The sequence below is a fragment of the Theropithecus gelada genome, chromosome 2, assembly GCF_003255815.1.
Source record: "Theropithecus gelada isolate Dixy chromosome 2, Tgel_1.0, whole genome shotgun sequence".
NCBI lineage: Eukaryota > Metazoa > Chordata > Mammalia > Primates > Cercopithecidae > Theropithecus > Theropithecus gelada.
Genome location: NC_037669.1, coordinates 27,722,203 through 27,744,347, shown reverse-complemented (window position 1 = coordinate 27,744,347; position 22,145 = coordinate 27,722,203). Strand labels below are relative to the sequence as shown.

The following is a 22,145-nucleotide window of genomic DNA, read 5'->3' as shown; positions in this document are numbered from 1 at the left end:
ATGTAACTGCAAAATCATTTAGAAAGTAAGCTGAAACAAGTAGGAATCACTTACAACTAGGGACCAATTGTGTAATAATTTTGAAAGTAGCTGAATCTTCTACACTTTGCAGTAGAAATGAAGCAACATTTCATAACAGCAACTACAAACAAGGCAAATTATAACGTGGAACATCAGTTACAGTCTCCACATTTAGTAGATTGCACTGGGCCACCTTAACAGATTTCATTTTAGTGCCACAATGGCAAATATTGTGAACCTAATTAAGTAATTAGTAAGGGATTTCCTATATGAAAATAATACTTCCTCTTCTTAAAAGTGGCCACCTACTGGGTTTATAAATTAGGCGTTTTTAAGAAAAAACAAACAATATACTGGGGACAGGCTGCATGTTATCCCAAAACGGCAATCTAAAACAAACTCAAGTGTTTAATTATAGGAAGCTTATGCATTTCCCTATGAGGTTTCAGATAATTATTTATTTTACTATATAAGAATGACTATGAAAAATGTAAGACTATTTAATGGGAAAGTTTTACTGTTAATTACTGTTATGCTATGGAAATCTAATGAAATATTTAAAATCATGTAGGTTACTGTAATTGATTTTAAATTTTCCACAGGCCCTATATAGTTAAAATCCTGTCTTTAACAGTCAATTCTTGAAGTCTTATATGATTAATTATATAATTATTAATACTATTATAATTAACAATCATTATAATCATTACTATTACAATTAATAATTATATTAATACTAATAAATTAATAATTATGCTAATATAATTACTAATTCTAATTCATAGTAGCAACTATGCTAATAATTTACTCAAGATTCAAATTTCCATGAACATTTCTTAAGAAATTTTTATGTTGTATTTTTTAAAATTTTTATGTTTAATGTTGATGTTTTTAGCTAATTAACTCAATAAAGGCACAGCACCTGGAAGAATTGTTTTTTCACATACTGAGATGTCTACTAAAATGTCTTGAAACTGTATTTTGTCCCCTGCTGGTTCATTTTTTGATAAAACTCAACCAAGTGTTTGGGTGACAGGGGTCTTCATGAACCAAGATCTTTTTGCAAGTTGCAATGCTGAGGAAATAATATTAGAATTATTCCTGTCAAGTTTAGCCACAATAATATTGCTTTGCTTATTACTCAGAGCTAAATCCATCACAATACATTTAAATGTATAATGGTCTCACATTAATTCCAAATACAGTAAAAGAACTACGATACAATTTTTGAAGAAATTTAGTAACTGCTATCATTCTGGAAGTGATTAATGTCCCACCTTTCTGAATAGCCTTCCAGCATGGAAATGCTTCCCACTAACTACTGCCTACACAGTATTTACAGGCATGCACACCTCGCAGTACATCCTGTTCCACTGGCAGTCAATCATTTATTGGTTTTAAATATTCATACGGCACTACCTACAGAACAGAAACAAGTCAAAGCATATTTCTTGATAATTTTGTTTATTACAAAATCAAAAAATGTTAGCATCAGAAAGGATACAAATCTTTGTCCAACTTTCTCATTCCAATAACATTAGAAAAGGAAAAGAAAAAAAAGAAGCTGAGATGCAGAGGTTGACTTATGGATATGGTCACAAAGCTACTTAGCATCAGAACTAGATCAAGACTCTTTCCCATGATATAACTAGAGTAACCTAAGATTGTCAACTTTACCATGGGCATTCTCTGACAATAAAAGTAGAGTTTCTAGAAAAACTTAAAAAAGAAAAAAAGTCGCCATTCATAATAAATTACCATAATAAATAAACAAATCACCACTCACTGTAAACTATTCATAATAAACCTTCACAATAAATCAATCCCTTATATCAATCAGTGGGGTATAGACAACGAGAAAAAACTTCTTGTTAATATATTGTTCTTGGCACCTCCACCAGCATTTCTACATGGACTTGGAGCAGGGGAACAGGAACAAGTCATACAAAGAAAGCACTTATGGTTTTGCTTAACATCTGATTCATGATTCACCTTCTCATTGCTAGACCTTCAACAGGTGCTTCATATTTGTTGACTGGGAGTTTCAGGACTGGTTGCTTTTAGCTATCAGAATACCTTGTCATTGTAACCTACCTCCTTGGCCATGTCTGTGTATTTCTGCTTTTCCTTTGGATCAAGAACAGCCCACCAATCAGCTAGTATCTTGGTAGCACCTCGGTTATCAAGCCTGGGGTGTTCCTGACGTACAAGAGAGCGATGGCGTTTGCAAAATAAAAGAAATGCATTCATTGGTCTCCGGGCTCGCTGCTCTGGTGATTCATCATCTTCAGTTTCACCAACATCTTGCTCTAGGCCATCGGCCTCAAGAAGTTGAACCTATTACCACCAAAAACAAAGCCAGATCTTTAACATGTTTTGGATAATTTTGACTTAACAGTTAGTCTTGGTTTGCAAATTGCATTTTTTCTTAGCTCCATTTAAACAATTTACATATTGAAAAAAATATAATTTTAAAAAATCAACAACCACTGTTCATGGCTGGTAACTAACTTATGATGTAGCCCTCTGCTTAGTTTCTATAGCAACCTGTGCATGTCTCTATTACAGCATATATTACATTGTGTTATAATTGCTTACATTATTTTCTCTCTCACTAAACAGTGAGCTCTTTGAGGACAAAAGCTCTTATTCACCTTTACAACCATAGTGCCTAGCTCAATGTCTGATATAATATTAATACTTAACTAATTGTTGAATGAATAAACCCATTCTATGGTTAATGGGTATCAAGATTAACAATATCCACATAAAATATATGAATAGTAGCTGTGTCTTTCTCTGCTTTGAAAAGTGTCTTTTTCTACAGCTAATAATATGACAATATTTATCATGAAAGTAAGAAATAAAAAGATAATATAGACTACTCAATGTTTCTGCAAGTATCACAAGTAGAGTCTTGTAGCATACAAAAATCAAAATCGATATTTAATATGATTATTTGAAAGAACTATACAATAAATCTTCAAACTTGTAAATTTCAAGCTTTCTTGTTTAGTGAAATGCTCTGGTGATAGGAATAAACTCCTCTAGGCTTAAATATTCAAAATCAATTTTGAATACTCTTTTTTCCTACACTTCATTCAATCATTGTTAAAGGTCTTCAACGACTTCCACAAAGCTCCGAATCTGTCCATTCCATCTGGGTAATTCTCATTCCCACTGCCCTAGTACCACTTTGGCCTATGCCTAGTCTTCCCGTTTTTCATCTTCTTTACAATACTTCTTGCATATGGCTGCCAGGTTAACTTTCTTAAAGCACATCTCTGATTACAGAATCTCAGAACATATTATGATTATAAAATATTTTATAAGGCTAAAATGATTCTATAATGTTTCTTAGAAACAATGTAACTATAAACGGAAGTTCACAAGGTTTACTAAGCCCATTTCCTTAATTTCTGGTTTCAAAATTAAAATCAAGCAGGACACATTGCAGGTTAAGTATCCCTTATCTAAAATGCTTGGGACCAGAAGTGTTTCGAATTTTCGGATTAGGGATATGCAACTTGTAACCATTAGCCTGCATTATGCAGTAGAGTGGTTAATTCTTGAACTTGAGTATGCACTGGAATCCCTGGAGGTTCTGTTAAAACACAGCTAAGTCCCATTCCCAGAATTTCCGATTCTGAGGTATGGAGCGGGTCCTGAGAATTTGTATCTCTAACAAGTTTCTAGGTGATGCTGATATTACTGGTTTGAGGAACACTCTTTGAGAACCACAACTGTAAGGCAACCATGTTCTTTTATTACAATGTTTATTGGGCAATTGTTACAAGCAGATACTTTAGGACTAATCACCTGCTTAATCCAACTGGTATTTTTAAAAAGTCTTGGCCAGGCAAGTGGTTCACGCCTGTAATCCCAGCACTTTGGGAGGCCAAGGTGGGAGGATCATGAGGTCAAGAGATTGAGATAATCCTGGCCAACATGGTGAAGCCCTATCTCTCCTAAAAATTCAAAAATTAGCTGGGAGTGGTGGCACGTGCCTGTAGTCCCAGCTACTTGGGAGGCTGAGGCAGGAGAATTGCTTGAACCCAGGAGGTGGAGGTTGCAGTGAGCCAAGATTGTGCCACTACACTCCAGCCTGGTGACAGAGCAAGACTCTGTCTCAAAAAAAAAAAAAAAAAGAAAGAAAAAATCTTTTGCCGTTAAGTATTGCAAATGCAATCAATTAATCATTAATTACCTTCAAACACAAAGAGTACAGAAAAAATCTTGAGGTTACAGCCATCTAATTTGGAGATATGTTAGAAATTATTATTGGGGGTGAAGGCTACGTATTTATCTTCCTCATTATGTATATAATAGTAACAATAATTTGCATTTTTCAAGGGAGTTTTATTTAGCATTCTGAAACTAGGAAGCTAAGAAAAACTAAAAAGTGTACTATTAATATATAAGATGAAGAAGCAATTATATTTCCACCCTTCAGAAAAGAGTAACTTTTCATTCAGTTACTAAATTATAAAATTCAGCGTGTAACAGATAGACAAAGGACCTCATGTTTTGGGAGGGAGAAAAACATACAAAGATAAATTTAAAAGCAGTATGCTGACTGCGACAAGAAACCAGCAACGTAACAAAGCACTGGTGGACCGGAAGAAGTGCAAGAAGGCCTCCCTGGAAAAGGTTGCCCGAGCTAAATTTTGAGAAGCAAATCAGGCCAGGTGTGGTGGCTCTAATCTCAGCACTTTGGGAGGTCAATGGGGGCTGTGGATCACCTGAAGTCAGGAGTTCAAGACCGGTTAGAGCGACATCGTGAAACCCAGTCTCTACTAAAAATACAAAAGTTAGCTGGGTGTGGTGGCGGACACCTGTAATCCCAGCTACTCTGGAGGCTGAGGCAAGAGAATCACCTGAACCTGGGAGAAGGAGGCTACAGTGAGCCAAGATCGCACTACTGCACTCCAGCCTGGGTGACAGAGCCAGACTCTGTCTCAAAAAAAAAAAAAAAAGAAAGAAAAAGAAAGAAAGAAAAAAAAAATTTTTTTTAATTAAAAAATTAAAAATTAAAAAAAGGAGAAACAAATCAGAATGTGTCAGGTCGTCAATGGAGAGACATGGGGAACCAACAGGTATTAAGGCTTGCTGGTTTATCTGAACATCAACTTGCAGTTCAACAATACTGGTATGTAAAAGAGAACAGGGCTTTGCGAGACAAGGATGCAGAAGATGATCTGCGCACTTCAGGAAGAATGTGCTCTGCCATATTTACACGCATGCTTTTGATCATGTAAACCAGTAGTTTGGAACTATATGGACCAATAAAAACATGTGATTTGACACAGTTTGTCAACTTTTTATTCTGCCAACTATGAACATTGAAAAATGTTTTAATTGCTATTTAATGTAATTATTAATCAAAAAGCAAATATATAAATATATGAATAACAAAATAGAAATAAAAACTGTCTTAGAGTTTAGAACTTACTTTTCTTTCCCCAGGAGCTCATTAATATTTTCTAAGAAAAATCAACACTAGTCCCCACAGCTGGATCGACGTAATGGAGAGCCATGAGTGATTTTAAGCAGTGGAGGGGCATCATTAAATTGTAATTTTAAGGAGATAACTTCTAACAACAGCATAAATTTTAAGAGTAAAACTAGAAGCAACCCAAACTAGAGAACCCAGTTAAAAATTTATCCCAGCTGTCCAGGCAAAAAAGGGATAGGGCTGAAATCTAGACAGCAGTAATGGGAACAGAGAAGTGAGAACAGGGACAATATTTATGAGGCAGAACCAAGAGTGGCTGGTAACTAATTGGATCTGAAGGCAGAAAAAGGAAGAGTGATTCTAGCTTGGGTGGCAAAGTTTCTTCATATACAACAAAAAAAAAACTTATTCTCAAACGAGAGAAATCAGGCCTGGTGGAGCGCAGAGATCAGTGCTAGGCAGGCTGAATTTGAAGTGGCTATGGGGAATGCTGTGTGGATACCTATGTCTGCAGGATAACAATGAGATGCCAATAAACAGAAGGTGCTAAGACTAAAAGTATGGACTAGATCACTGAGTGTGAGTGAAAAGAGAAGAGGACTCAATGACTTTAATCCTTCCCCCATTAAATATTTACTGGGTTCCTGCTATGAGCCAGCCACTCTACTAGGTGCTGTGAGCACACAGTGAGCACAGACAGCAGTAAGCACAGAGCCTGTGACCTCATAGAAACAGGAGCAGCACAACTGGCCTTACATTTTGAAGGGACTCCTCTGGCTACTTTGTTGAGAATGGACTGCAGAAGGGCATGAGCAGAGGCTAGGAGAGAGAGAGGTAGATACAATAATCGCTGCTAGAAATGGTGATGGCTTGGATCAAGGTGGTACATGAAGGAACTGTTAAAAGGGCAACAAAACGGTGAACGTATTTTGAAGGTAGAGTTTGAGAGGATTTGCTAACGGATGGATGTGAAGTTCGAGCAAAATAAAGCAGTAAAGTACGAACTACAAGGTCTCAGGTCTGACAAACTGGAATGTTGCAGTTGCGCTTTACTGCGAAAGGGAAGATGCAGGAGAAGGTTGGGAGAAGAAAAGCAAAAGCTTAGTTTTGAATTCATTCAAACTGAGATTCCTAGTTGATATCTAAATGGATATGCCAAGTAAATAGAAATATGAGTCCAGAGTTCAGAAGAAAAGCCCAGGATGGAGATAGAAATTAAGATTGGAGGCCCAGAGAACATCATTTGAGGGGAAAATAATGCAGGGACATTAACTGAAAGAAACTGGGAAGGAACAATGGGGAAGGTAGAAATAGAAAGAGGGGCCAGACATGGTGGCTCATGCTATAATCTCAGCACTTTGAAAGGTTGAGAAGGGAGGATTGCTTGAAGCCATGAGTTCCAAACCAGTCTGGGCAACATAGTGAGACCCTGACTTCACAAAATATAAACAAAATTAGCTGGGCTTAGTGGTGTGTGCCTGTGGTCCCAACTATTCAGGGAGCTGAGGTGGGAAGACTGCTTGAGCCTGGGAAGTGGATGGAGGCTGCAGTGAGCTGAAATGGTGCCACTGCACTCTAGCCTGGGCAATAGAGTGAGACCCTATCTCAAAAAAGAAAAAGAAAGGATAAATAGAAACACGTGTGGGTGGCCAAAGGAAAGAAGAAAGAGAAACAGGAGTGGGTGCCCTCACAGAAACAGGAGACTGCTTCAATGAACAAGTGATCAACACATGCAAATGTGTTTAAAAAATGAAACTAAGAATAAGCTCGATAATACCCTCAAGTAAGAAGAATAAAACCTATTTCTCTGAAACAGGAAAAGCGGAAGGAAAGATTAGCAAGGAGTGAGACAATTACAGAGGTGTGTACAAGAAGCTAAAAGAGTAACTTCTGGTGGCCTCTATTTTCTCTGTGAAAAAGGAGAAAAGGTCACCAGTAAGAGAGGCTTTAGAGGGTATCCAGGTGATATCTGAAAAAGAGGAAAAATGTTTTTAATTCCTGCTGAAAGCCAAGAAGAGACTGAATGGATGTTGAAGGCCTGAGAAATATTAAAAACATGTTTATAAAATTTGTAGTGACACAAAATATGTACTTATTTATTATTTCATTCAGCATACATCTATATTTAATACCTACTATGTGCCAGGCACCATTCTTGGTTCTGAGGCAAGAGGAAAGGACGAGACAGCCAACGCCCCTGTTTTTATACTGAGTTTCTATTCTGGTCTGAGAGAAGACAGACATAAAGAAGTATACAGCTAAATACACGGCAAATAGCAATAAGCGCCATGAAGAAAATCCTTTGACTTTGAATGTGTTGGGTGCGACAAGCACTTGAGATGATTTCTTTTTTTTTTTTTTTTGAGACAGAGTCTTGTTCTGTCACCCAGGCTGGAGTGCAGTGGTGCGATCTTGGCTCACTGTAAGCTCCGCCTCCCGGGTTCACTCCATTCTCTGCCTCAGCCTCCCGAGTAGCTGGGACTACCGGCGCACACTGCCACGCCCAGCTAGTTTTTTTGTATTCTTAGTAGATACAAGGTTTCACCGTGTTAGCAAGGATGGTCTTGATCTCCTGACCTCGTGATCTGCCTGCCTCGGCCTCCCAAACCACTGGGATTACAGGTGTGAGCCACCGTGCCTGGCCGAGATGATTTCTTAAGTCACCTGCATGGCTATGTGACTGAGAGCCAGCTGCTGAGGCCTGATTCCAGAGAAGAGGACTAGGAGGAATGAGTCATTACAAAGACTGGGGGCAAGTGAAGCCAGAAGCTATGAACGCCAGGGATAGAGACAAACAGAGCAGTTCTAAGACTGCCAAGGGTGGCAGGGCGAGGCCAGAAGCCAAGACAGAGAGGCCAGAAAAGCCACAGGGTAGAATGTCAGATGAGCACATCAAGTTTTAGGAACATCCCCATCTCAATGTATTTGAATATTACTCACAAATCATTGGTTAGGTGACAAAAATAGTATTTAAAAGGCTGTGTCTCAGTCTACATTATTAGGAAGTACAAATACTTCAAGAGCAATCAAGAATTGGAATAAAAATGTACACTAAGTAATTGAACAGGATTCAAGCTATACAGGCTTTTGGAAACACATCTTTTGTAATATCATTCATGTTCACTATTGTTTCTAGAATATTATGATTTGCTCTAATAAACTCGAAACTTCTACAGTAAATATAGGACTTACCTTGTCAATATCCTCCTCTTCGTCTTCCTCTTCTTCCTCTTCTGAAAAATCAAGAAGTTTCTTTGCTAGCAATGGATGCCACTGAAGACACTTTCGTTTTGGTCGTTTTCCAACCCCTTCTCCTTCTGCTGAATGATCCTTATTTCTATTACTGCCTTTCATTACTGTGACCTGTAATAGGAAGAGAGAGAGACAGAAACAGGGAGACAGGGAGAGAAAGAGAGACACTGAGATAAATCAAAGTAAATTTGATTAAAATTAGTTTATTTAGCTCCCTTAGTATTAATTATAATTTTAATGACTAAACTATCTACTAGCTCATTTACTGGACTCAGTGGGAATCCAAAATACATAATGAAACATTCATCTTAGCGGGCCAAATGGAGCTAATAAAATTTGCCTTTTGTGAAATCTACTTCCCTCCGCTACACAGCTTCAGAACCTAAAACCCCAGTAAGCTTAAGAATATTACCAGTTACCTTCACTTGTGTGTATTTACTCAGGGAAGCATTTCTCAATTTCCCATCAGAAGAACACGACGGATGCCTCCCAAGAGAGTTAAAGAGTTCACAGGGACTTGCCCCCCAGGCATTCTCTGATGGCTATTTTACTATAACAATTTACATGTATTTTGCATTCTATACCATGTTAAATCTGTGCTTATAACATTACTAAATAAAATGAGTAATTTGTAAGAATCCAAAGTTTTAGATTTGGGCAGTTGGCTAAGCTAAGAAATGGCCAAGCTATCAACGTGACAAAAATCGTTTAGACGCCTAATACTCTGAATTACTTTTCAATGATGTAAAAAATAGTTCTTTTCCTTGAGAAAAGCAATACATATTTCTATTAAACAGGTAAAAATCGCATAAAATGAGGTTTGCCCTCTCCATCATGTCCCGCACCATGGTCCAGAGGGAACTGCATGTTAGTTTCCTGTATGTTTTCTCACAACTTTTTTTCTGATGTTACTTCTCATTCATTCATTCAAAGTAATGTTAAAACAGAAATTACCGTCATGGAAAAACTCAAACAATACAATTAAATGCCATCAGTTTAAATGGTTCATGAATGCTGACAATACAAACATAAGTACAGTTGCTAAAATCACCAAGTAGCAGCCTATTTGCTCACTATGTTTGCATTAGTCCAAATGCTTGAGAAGTGATACCATTAAACTTTTAACATCATATTAAAACAGAAACTAGGATTGATGAACACATAATATAAAGATTCATGTAGTTCTCAAGCCATTCAGAGAATATGATACAGGCAAATTTATCTGTCTGCCTTGTTTCTGGATTCTGGGTCATGCCTAGGTCTTACTTCAAACAAATATTCACCCATGTTTTCTCCTAGAACTTGTACAACTTCAACTTAAACATTTAAATACTTGATCAATCTGGGATTCATTTTAATAAAGTAAGTGAGGTAAGGATCTAGCTTATTCTTTTTTAAAAAATAGCCAACTATACCAATACCATTTATTAAATAATCCAGCTTTTCACTATTCCTTCTGTGCTACATTAAATTATCACATGTATACGAGTCTATTTCTGGATTATCTTCTGTTAATAACCTCCCTCCAACTACTTTGACCAATTTCAATGTCCTTAGGGACTATATCATTCTACATCTTTTTAAATATACAAATATATCAATAAACAGCCATTAAAAAATTTAAGCTGCATATATCATACTCTTCTATCTAGGTCAATACATGCTGATTGTTCTAATTTAAAAATAATTGTGTAATATTCTAAAAATGAATGTACCACAATTTACCGAGTCTACTACTGATGAAGCGATTATTGTGCTACAATAAAACTCCTCATTTTAATAAAATCATTTTCTAAAAAACCTTCATTTTTAACAAAAGTTCTCATTAATTTTTTTTTTTTTTTTTTTTTTGAGACAGTCTCACTCGGTTGCCCAGGCTGGAGTGCAGTAGCGCAATCTTGGCTCACTGCAACCTCTACCTCCCAGGTTCAAGCGATTCTTCTGCCTCAGCCTCCTGAGTAGCTGGGACTACAAGCGCCCACGACCACACCCAGCTAATTTTTGTATTTTTAGTAGAGACGGGGTTTCACCATATTGGCCAGGCTGGTCTCTAACTCGTGATCTTGTGATCCGCCCGCCTTGGCCTCCCAAAGTGCTGGGATTACAGGCGTGAGCCATCGCGCCCAGCCATCATTAATTTATTAAAAGCTATTCCAGTCAAGAAAAAGAAAGCAGGAAAAGAAAAACATGCTCTTGTGGCTTTCTTAGCAAGAAACTCATGCTGGATTACTTGTGTGATTACTTGTGTGAATTACAATTGAATTACTTGTGTGGCTGACTCAAGAATATAAGAAGTTACCGAAAACTAAATGGAATTAGGTATCTGGTGTGCTCTTAATAAGAGAAGACACCTTGTGAATTGATAGACCATTTAACAATTCCCATTGCATCTACAAATAAAAATTGGCACAGGTAACCCAATTTCCAGAAATGCCAATGTTATGTAGAGAGAAGAGGAAACGGTTATTTCTGTAGCATAGTAATCACTTCAGGATGAGTTGCTTGAGCGGTAGTAAAACCCATTTGAGGGTCTAATATTTTAAATAGTAAAAGAAATCAGCGGGAAACTGTAAGTAAGGCAGTTTCTATCAACTGGAGAGGGTAAAACGACTGCCAATGCCAAGAGAAAAATACATCTTTAGCCCCCAAAATTTTGAATTAAATTGTTATTTAATTATGTGTGAATGTATATATGTGTGGGTATGTACCTTTGTGTGTGTATATATATATATGTATATATATATAAAATTTCAATATTCAAAGAGAAAACAGGATCTGAAGAATCAAATTAATGAGGGGAATATGTGGCTTCTTTCTGGGTTCAAAATAATCGCATTCAGTCCTCTGTCACTTCTAAGTTTTTCCACGTAGCTCATATACCACTTTGGAGAAAATGCCTTTTCTGATACTCCAGAAATTAATCTTTGTCACCCAGAAATACATTAGAAAGACTTTACATTGCTAACGGCACTTACCACATTTTCCCACGAATTGTAATTATTTAGATACATCATACCTCCATTGCTAGGCCTTTTTTTTAATGTTCCGAGACTATACTTATATGCTCAGAAACATCCTAGCACATCAGATCAAGACCAGTTAGTTGTGAGGACTGTCAGAAACAATGATACAAAATCCTGTGCCAAATTGTGATGATGACTCACTATTTATATTCTCTAAGATAGCTTCAAGATTAACTACAATTTCTTACACTTTCCTGAATTTAGATATTCTTTTCTAAGTGGGAAAGAAAGGGAATTGAAAACTGTGCACAACTCAGACACACAGACCAAGGTGGCATGTGATGTCTGAGAACCACCAGATGCACAGGCTTGTGGAGAAATGAGGCTGGCAACCCCTAGCACAGGGCCTGGAACAAAGTAGGTACACTTTTAGCAGGTATAGAAGATGAATAAAACAGTAAGTGAATTGGAAATAGTATACCTCAGATGAAATAATCAAGAAAAATGTACCATAATTGATCTAATAACTATGAAATACCTCAAAGTATAAACTGTGCACTTTAATAATTCATAGTTACCTAATTTGTTCTTAATTCTGTATGGATCTATTTTCAAATTATTGAAAGAATGCAAAACAGTGAAGGGAAATGATGTTCCTGATTATGATTCAGAAGTAATGAGAAAGCAAGAGAGAATAATTTTAAAAAGATTTTAAAAAGTGGGAAAGACAAGGGCAAAGAAAGCATAATTTTGAGACAATGTTATCACTCATCTTACTTCAACAATGAGGAGGAGGTGAAATTGTTAATTTTTAAAGTGACAGAGGACTAATCTTGTAATTATTTTGCCACTAAAAAGCCCACACATTTTAAAGTTTGGTTTCTTGGTCTTAGGACAAGAGGAAATTAAGCTAACAATCTATATGCTGTAAATGAAGCAAATGTTGAACTTCATTCAAAAGGAGTTCTTCTTCCATTCTGCACTGCAATTTTAGAATCATTGAAATCAGGTTATTTAACTATCAATGGACTCTGTATTTGAAAAACTAAATATCATCAAATTATGGTGCTGAGACTGTCAAATGATGATCTAAAACACCTACCAACATGTATCTGGTGAAAACAAACGAACTCACATGTCCCCCCTTCGCCCCCTTTCTATGTATGGCAGGACAGGTGACCCTAAATAGACATCCTCTACTGAATTCAATGTAAACTGACAAATTAGGAAAAACTTCATTTAATCATATTCTTCAAATGTAGCAAGCCTGAGCCGAGCGTGGTGGCTCACGTCTGTAAACTCCCAGCACTTTGGGAGGCCAAGGCGGGTGAATCACGAGGTTAAGAGATCGTGCCATTCGGGCCAACATGGTGAAACCCTGTCTCTACTAACAATACAACAATTAGCTGGTTGGTGGTGGCGTGCACCTGTAGTCCCAGCTACTCGGGAGGCTGAGGCAGGAGAATCACTTGAACCCGGGAGGCAGAGGTTGCAGTGAGCCAAGATCACGCCACTGTACTCCAGCCTGGCAAAAGAGTTAGACTCTGAATCAAAAAAAAAAAAAAAAAAAAAAAGTAGCAAGCCCATTCATGAAGGACCTTTACTGAGGTCGGACTTCATGAGAAGCTTAAAGAAGAAAGATTTTAGAAGGAAACAGCACAAAGCAAATGCCATATTTATTAAAAGAATAATAATAATAAAAAAGGACACTGCAGCCTGATAGGCTTCCTTTGGAATCCTGTCTCTACCACAAACTACCTGTTGGAAAGGGAAAGTTAATACCTGTGCTGATATTTCCTCATGTGAAAATTAAATAATAGCTTTACTGTGAGAACACATATGTAATACCCAGCACAGTGTCTAGAAGATTCCCGTTCACTGTTGGCAAATCCCCCCTTTACTCAACAAGCTTTTTAGACTGGGGAGCATGGGTTTAACAGGCAGCATCTGCTTACTTAAACTCATCCTAAGATGCTATTCAAAAGGGAGCACAGATGCCTCCCATTTGATGGCAGTCCATATGCTGCCCAGATGATGTACTCTGCAGCCTCAGAAACTGATAAGATGGAGAGTTTCCTTCGTCTGAGTGATACACAGTCAGAAACAGTGCCTTGGCACCATCATAAATTTTGCGAATAAGATCCTCTCGTCTATTGTCTTGTCTTACAATTTAGGCAATCAGTTACACCTCAATCTTTAAAACATTAGTATACACTGAACTGTGTCACAGTAGTATTTTAAATTGTTTCCTAAAAGTCCAATGAAATTCCACTCAAATCCCGGTCATTAAAATTCATGCCCAGTGAAACAGGAGAGTATATATGGGAGGCCCATTAAATACCACTGCTAGACAACTACATATTCTAACCACAAACAGGGCCTCTTCTGGGTCCAACTAGGACTACAAAACTTCACAGCCTTCTCCAGTCTATGGAGGAGAGGAAAAACCAGCCCAAAGACACTGTAACATCGTGGAAACTCTAGTACTTCCACACAAATCGGACCCGCCTGCTTTCATTCTTTCTAAAGAGTTCTGGGACTTTCAAGTCACACCTTGCTTTCAATCTTTCAAGGGATCCTGCTGCCACAGAAGACAGCAAACACTCCAAATTTGAAGCCTTCCTCCTTCTCACCTTAAAAGTCTCCCATTTTCTCTTAAAGTCCTTCTCATCCTCCAAGACCCAGGTCAAATATCTCTTCTTTTATCTGAAAGCCCTAAGTCAAAGTCTATCACTCTGCTATGAGCTTTGGCTGCACTTGACTTTGTTAGGTCAAGCACTTAGAGTGTTTTGACAACTCCCCTGTACCCCGCTTTGGATGAAATGTGTCCTCCAAAGTTAATTCCCAGTGCAACGGTGTTGGGAGGTAGGACCTAATAAGAGGCGATGAGGTCATGGGGGATCTGCCCTCATGAATGGATTAATGTTGTGATTGTGGGAGTGAATTAGTCATCACCAGAGTGGGTTTGTTATTAAAGCAAGTTTGGCCCCTTCTTACTCTTACCCTCTCTTGCTCTTCTGCCATGGAATAATGAAGCACAAAAGCCTTCCCCAAATATTGGCCCCATGCTCTTGCACTTCCCAGTCTCCAGAACTGTGAGCCAAATAAATTTTTGTTCATTATAGATTACCCAGTTTGTGGTATTGTTATAGCAACATAAAATGGACTAAGACATCTCCACGTCCACAAAAGGTTGTGACCTTCAGAGTGCAGGTGCCATCATTACCTTTTCAGCCTCAGTGCCTAGCACGGAGCCTACTACACAGCAGTTTCTGAAAAGGGTATTTATTGGCTTATAATTTCCTCATCTAACACTTAACCACATATGGCTTCTCAGAATGACATGCTCCTAAATGTTTTTAAAAATTCTAATATGCAACTAACACTTATTAAATATTTAATTGCTATATATTTACTTTCTCATTTAATCCTCACAAAAACACTCTGATGCAGTTACTATGATGAATTCCACTTAAAGCAACAGGTTTCAGTAACTTGCCCAGGGTAACACGGCAAGTAGAGGAGCTGGAACTGGACCCAAGAAACCTAGCTCAAAGAACCCAAATGCTACCTGGGAAAAAGAGCTGTAATATAAAGCTCTTCAATCTGCAACTCTCTAACTATTTCCTGTAGAACAAACAGCTCATAGACCATGAAAATACCAAAAGGAAGCATTAAGGGGCTGGTAAGGGAACACCACTTTTCATGGTAGAAAAGCAAGTACACATCTCTGATGATGCCAAGTGACAATTAAATTAGATTAACTATAAAACTCTTTGAAGATACAAACCCTACAAGTGCTAATCATTATTATTTATTGTAATTCTAATGACAATTCTAAACTGTAGACAGATTACATGAAAAATATCTCATTCAATAAATACTCTCATTTAGAAGCAATTCACTCACTATTCATGCAAAAAGTGTCTTTAAATATGTTCCTTATTGAAAAGCAGTAGCTCTTCAAGTTGAAACTTTAACTCTGTCAAGATGTTATCGATATGCTCTTCATGAATACTAATAAGGCACCCACTATTCAAAGAAGGGCTTAGCTGTACTGGCAGTTCTGGTCCCTCTGCCTTTAACTCATAAAGAAATATGTATATTTAAGATCTCTAATACCTGCACTCCATGACGCTTAGCCTTGGGACAGCTTAACATGGTTCTCAAATGGAATGCTGTTCTAGGCTACAAACAGAGACAAAAGCTACCTTGAAAGAGATAAGGCAGCCAAAGAGGTGGCTTGAGGATGAAAAGCTATATACATAGAGGTCAGTAGCAAGTTAGGACATGTTCCCCACCACCTCTTCCAAAAATGCAACCTTCTGTTTTCCTGTAATTTTATGGAGGTGTTTACATTCTTAATCAAAAAGTCACTGAATTCCTATTCTTCAACAGACCTAACAAAAAAGTATTTGCCTCTTTCAGTTTACAAATTCACAAAGGTTTTTATTATATGCACTTATTACAGGGCTAGAACATAATGATCACATTGACAAGAAGCTGAAACACAAGAAGATAAGCTCATGGATGTGTCTTCCTCCTTTACTCTCAATGCTGCTGAACACATATGTATTGATCACCTGCTGAGCTATGCTCTGTAAGGGTTAAGTGTCCAGCCTTACCTCCCATTCAACTCACCTCCTGCTGGGCTGGTGCTTGCCCTGCTCTCCACACCCGCCACATGCTTCTGCGCAGAACTTTCTCTGCTCTCCCAGGCCTGCACACCGTCCCCGACACCCCCATTCTCCCTCTCTACGCAAGGCCTCTCCGAACATCCATTTCTAAAAGGCTGTGTTTGCCTCAGTTCATGTCTCTCTCCTTTCTGAGCACCTTTTTTGATCACTGCAGCACTTAATGGCTGTGCCATAATTTTTGACACTTGATTGTATGACAATTATCATTTTCCTGTACAATGTATGTATAATGATTTCATGTGAATTCCTCCCACAGAGACCCTTGAGGGTAATGAACATGCCAGATGCTTTTTTTGGATCTGTCAGAGCAAAGATCTCTGTGCTAGACAGGGAATAGATGTTCAGTGAATATGTGGAGAACTGAACATAGAAACAATACTTCTCTGCTTTCTTATTATGCTTTTCTTTATGTTGTTTTGCTACAAGGCAGAAGGGACATAAGGCTTGAAAAGAGATATGCAGAGAAGAAATAAGAAGCCAGGAACGGTTGTTTGGATGGGGAAGGAGAGAGAAAAGAAACAAGCAAATTGATAAGGCAATGTAATAAACAGAATAAAATCAAAGCCACTTCCAAACAATTGTCTAAAACATGTTCGTTTATTCCCTTCTCTGGTTATTTGTCAATGACTTTCATTATTCTCTCAAAACAGAGTACTATTATACCTTCCGCTCACTGGCTCTCTTACACTTTCACAAATGGTCCAGCAATAAACCCTAACTTTAAACTTATCCAACCATTTTTCTTCTCAGGTCTATCTCCAGGTTTCTGGCTGCTCCTGTGTTCTGACCCTACTACAAAAGTTTTCAATCTCATGTTGGTCTTAAGTGCTTTTTTACTTGGTTCTTTACTTTTATCCTTTTTACTTGTCTTACTCAGTTACACAGTCAATCCCACAGTGCCCATTATAAATTCTGTTTCTCAATTCCTGCTGATGATGGTGAGCAAGGATAAATGATGACAATCCTCGCTAGACATATATAATGCTTCCCATGTACCAGAGCTAAGAGATTACATCTATTAACTATCTTAACTTACAAGCCTAAGAGGTAGGTACTATTATCCCCTTTTTTTACAGATGAGAAAACTGAGGCTGAGATAACATATTTCGCCTCCTTTAGTTTATAAATTACCAAAGGTTTTTACCACATCCATTTGTCACATGGGTAGAACACAAGTATCGCATTGGCAAGAACTGGAAGCACAGGAAGACGGGTTCATGGAGTCTCCATATTTATTGTCAATGCAGTCGAATACATATTTACTGAGCACTTGGTGAGCTATGAATTATGTTTATAAATCATACCACTAGCATGTAATTGGTGAAGCCAGTATTTGAACTCAGGCAGTCTGGCTTCAGAGTCTGGTTTTTGACCATTATACGATATTGCTTCATCATCATAAATTCGATTGAACATTTGCTACATGCTAAACACTTTACGTGAATTAATTTCTTTAATCCTTAATACAACTCTAGGTGAAAGATACTACAATGAACATACCTTAGGTATAAAGCAACTGAGAATGACAAACCTTAAGCAGCATGCCTGAGGCCACTCTGCCAGCACATGATGGGCCCAGGAATGAAAACAAGGTCTTCCGTTCCCTGGAGCCTGAGCTTTCAATCATGTCCCCATACTGCCCTTCCCGCCCACCTGCAATCCTTGTCACTCTAAGAAAATACCTTTGCCTCCTGCTTAACTAGCAGGAAGGTGTTAACCTTCCTGAACCCTCCCAAATTCTCATCTTGCCTACCAATTTCAAAATTTCTTTTCTTCTTCTGTTTTCTTTCAAAGGTAGAGATTCAAGGTCAACTCCTTCCCTCACCTCACCCCCAATCTATATGTTTCCCTCCTGTTATCCTGAGCCATTAGTCTTTCAGTTACTTTGATGAAGTCTAAAGTCCTGTCTGAATTCTCACCCTCCTTTAGCTAATCCTTTCTTCCTACAAACTGGCCTCTAGCCCTTAGGCGATGGTACTGCCTAATGTGGCTAGGATCCAAGAACCAGCCTACTTGGTACTGTCATTTGTTCACAGCCTCCACACCCAACGATGTGCTTCACTAAGTGACCTGGTTCCTAATTTTCTTGTTTCTAAACCTCAGGATTAGTTTCCTAGAAAGAGCTTACAACTTGTTCCAACGTCCCTATCACCTCTGGCTTCTCTACCTCACTATGACTCACATGTCTTTAATTTCTATCCTCTCAGAGAAAATATCTTGTATGAGCCAGGCCTCTGCCTCCACCATACCCTTGTGGAGTTATGTCAGAGCCTGGTGAATATAAACTAGACATCCCTTCCCTTCACATAAACATCTGGAAAGCATATCTTTCTTTGCAACTTTCTCTCCATAAACTGAAATCACTGCAATTAGCTGTTTACCTTGACATTTAATCTCTCAAAAATCTGTCCCTTCTACCTCTTACAAAGAGTCTACTCTTCTCCAGCCCCACAAGGCTGGTTCAACTGTCTGGCCTTCTTACCTATAGCTCTGCTGACTTTAATTCTCCACACAACAAATATCTGCTCATATCCTTCTCCTAAAGGGAATCTCTTTAACAGTCCTTCAGTGTACTAAAGAAAACCTCCAAATTCCTTCCTTCACATAAACACCTAAGACTCTTCCTGACCTAGTCCAGCTTGCCTTTACAGCTGATGTTTCTTTGGTCCATTCTCACTCTCAAAGTTCTACCCATACTGAGCCACATGCCATACCTGGAGCTTGCCATGCACTCCCACCTCCTGGAACCTGGCTGCTGTTTCCTTCCGGCGGAACTCATTCCTGCTTCAGGGCTTGGCTTGGATCTCACCTCATGCCCCTTCTGGTCCTTTCAAGTCTCAGAGAGGTGTCTCCACAGCACCCTACACTTAATAGGCTACAGTGAAATGACCTGTTTCCTTCTTTATATCACACTCAACTGTGACAGAGAACAGGGGCTGCATCATGTTCACCATGATGTGTCTCCAGGGCTTGACACAGAGCCAGATGCACTGCAGGCACAAATAAATACTTGTTGAATGAATGAGTTCTAGGACTCTTCCCTGAAGTCCATTCCTCTTGCCCCTAGTCCTTTTCCTTGTTCACCATCCTGCTTTTCTAATCCATCCTTGCCATGCCCTGCTGTGTGACCCTCCATTTCAGAAATTCCTAACAATTACTCAAATAGCATACTCAAACTGCCAAACTAAAACACCTGGTGATTTTATTTACTTAGAAATAGTTTCTAAGTATTGCAGATCTGAAGGGAGAAAAATGACTATTTGTAATTTCGACTTCGGAAGAGAAATAATTATCCACTCCCTCTTCTCCTGTATCCATCACCGAACACTGATTTTTAATCTTCCATGCTACATTACATAGGGCACTTTGATTTTTTTTTTTTTTTTAGACAGAGTCTCGCTCTGTCACCCAGGCTGGAGTGCAGTGGCACAATCTCGGCTCACTGCAACCTCTGCCTGCCAGGTTCAAGCGATTCTTCTGCCTCAGCCTCCCAAGTAGCTGGGACTACAGGAGTACGCCATCACGCCTGGCTAATTTTTGTATTTTTAGTAGAGATGGGGTTTCACCATATTGACCAGGCTGATGTCAAACTCCTGACCTTGTGATCCGCCTGCTTCAGCCTCCCAAAGTGCTGGGATTACAGGTGTGAGCCACCGCACCCGGCCTACCTCTTTGAATTTTAAGAGCAATCATACATATTTTTTTTTTAAAAAACAGATATACATTAAATTTCATCTAAAATGGTAAAAGTTTAAAAGGATAATTTTTCTTTTATATGACTTAGTCGTCGTTTTTAGTTTAAAAATAATAAAAAGGTCTGGATGTTTTCTATTATCTTGATCTCTAATTATAATTTTAAAAAACAATGCAGAAACAATGATTTAGTTAAGAATCAACAATCTGATTGGAAATCTTTTTCCTTAGCTACTGTTCTTTACTCTAAGAAAGATGGCAAATAACTTAAGTAACAGTTAAATCGACTTCACTTTATAAAGCTAAACTTCTCAGTCTTAATGGTTGCAAAGCAAACATATTTTTCTCAAAAGCAAAAAAAGAATACTTATTTCTTATTTTAAGCAGTATAGTGTTTAGTGAAGTTGCTTATCCTAGCTGCTGCATCACCCACCTACTTACACTTTGGCACACTCGAATTACACTCACCATTTACTAAATTACAAATTACATAAAGGTAGGTGTGGTTTACCTTTACCTTTCCAAATGCTTAGAATACTTCCTTGAATATATGTATTTAATAACTAGTACTTGAAATGCATGAATCTAATCATCTTATATCAGCCTGCACATTTGCCAAGGAAATTAATTAGAATGCATAGGGTGCTATGATTAATTTCTATATAGTGTTGAGCAGAAAACCATTTGTTTTATACTTGCTTCATGCTGGGTGAAATTTTTATCTTAAATATTTTCCAATTTCATGATTTAATATATATGATACAAAATGTAAGTGCTTACTTGATGATTCAGTCATAACAGTACTCTGTTTAGAACATTAACAATTCCTTTTATATTTCTTTCATGTGTTATTTATATTCCTTGTAGATGTTAGAATGAATGTGCTCTAACCCCAGAGCCAAGTTCTAAAACCTTATTTTTATCTACTAAATTTATTAAATTGATGACATTTATTTATAAAAGATTCTTCATGTCTGAGAATAACAACAATAACAAAACACAGTTCCTATTTGTATATTATTTGCCTGCCTTTTTTCTTTTTTAAAAAGTACCAGAGTGGCCAGGTGCCGTGGCTCATGTCTGTAATCCCAGCACTATGTTAGGTTGAGGCAGGAGTAATCGTTTGAGCCTAGGAGTTTGAGACCAGCCTGGGCAACATAATGAGACCCTGTCTCTACAAAAAAATTAAAAATTAACCAGGCATGGTGGTGCACACCTGTGGTCCCAGCTATTTAGGAGGTTGAGGTGGGAGAATCCCCTGAGCTCAGAAGCCAGGAGGTAGAGACTGCAGAGAGCTGTGATCCTGCCACTGCACTTCAGCCTGGGTAACAGAATGAGACTCTTTCTCAAAAAGTAAAATAAAATAAAATAAAAGCAATAAAGAACTGGTTTTAATATGACTGAAGTTCCTTCCTTTAATTTTCTTCTCAATGCACAGTACAAGAATGTTGTAAACCAATACCCACAAGATATACGTTTACTGAGGTACCCTAGAGCATGTTCCTCACAGCCCAATTTACATAAGTTGGCTCCCTCTGCTGGCCAAATTTTTATCTTCTAGCATCCTATTTAAATATAAGGGTAATGCTTTATAATATCAAAAAAAGCTCCTCTGTAAAATAATCATAAACCATATAAACCTGGGAAATCACTTAAGAAGCTCTTTTATATTGTTAAAACACTGTGTTTGCTGATTTTGGGGAGAGGTAACTATCCACATACTGAATTAAACCCAGGAATTTTCAAATTTAATATCATTTTTCCCCTAAGCAAGATTCTTAACCCTGCTAAAACCATTTCTCATTAATTTAGTCCCTTTCTACCTGGAATCTCCAACGTACTTTGTGATAAGTGTCTAACCAAGCCTTTCCATATTTACACAATGGCATTATATTGGGGAAACAAGAGGGAGAGAATGCTTTCACTTAGTAATTTATCAGGCCACAAGACTTAGTGGCAGAATATAGGATAAATAACAGGGACTATATGCTAAAAGTGAGCCCATGCTGCTTTTAATTTTTTTTCAAAGATAGATTATAATAGAATAATAAAGTCATCATTCTG

General features: G+C 37.9%; 1 protein-coding gene across 4 annotated transcripts in view; it reads right to left on the bottom strand.

Moving 5' to 3' along the window:
• The window catches only part of BBX (BBX, HMG-box containing), a 273,186-nt gene that overhangs the window by 89,820 nt on the left and 161,221 nt on the right, over positions 1 to 22,145 (bottom strand). For all 4 annotated transcript variants that reach the window (XM_025375460.1, XM_025375461.1, XM_025375462.1 and 1 more), the window contains 2 exons: positions 8,669 to 8,839; positions 2,116 to 2,358 (listed from right to left, as the gene is read on the bottom strand). In XM_025375460.1, the coding sequence (XP_025231245.1) occupies positions 2,116 to 2,358; positions 8,669 to 8,830 (405 nt within the window). In that variant the 5' untranslated portion in view covers positions 8,831 to 8,839. The remainder of the gene's footprint in view (positions 1 to 2,115; positions 2,359 to 8,668; positions 8,840 to 22,145) is intronic.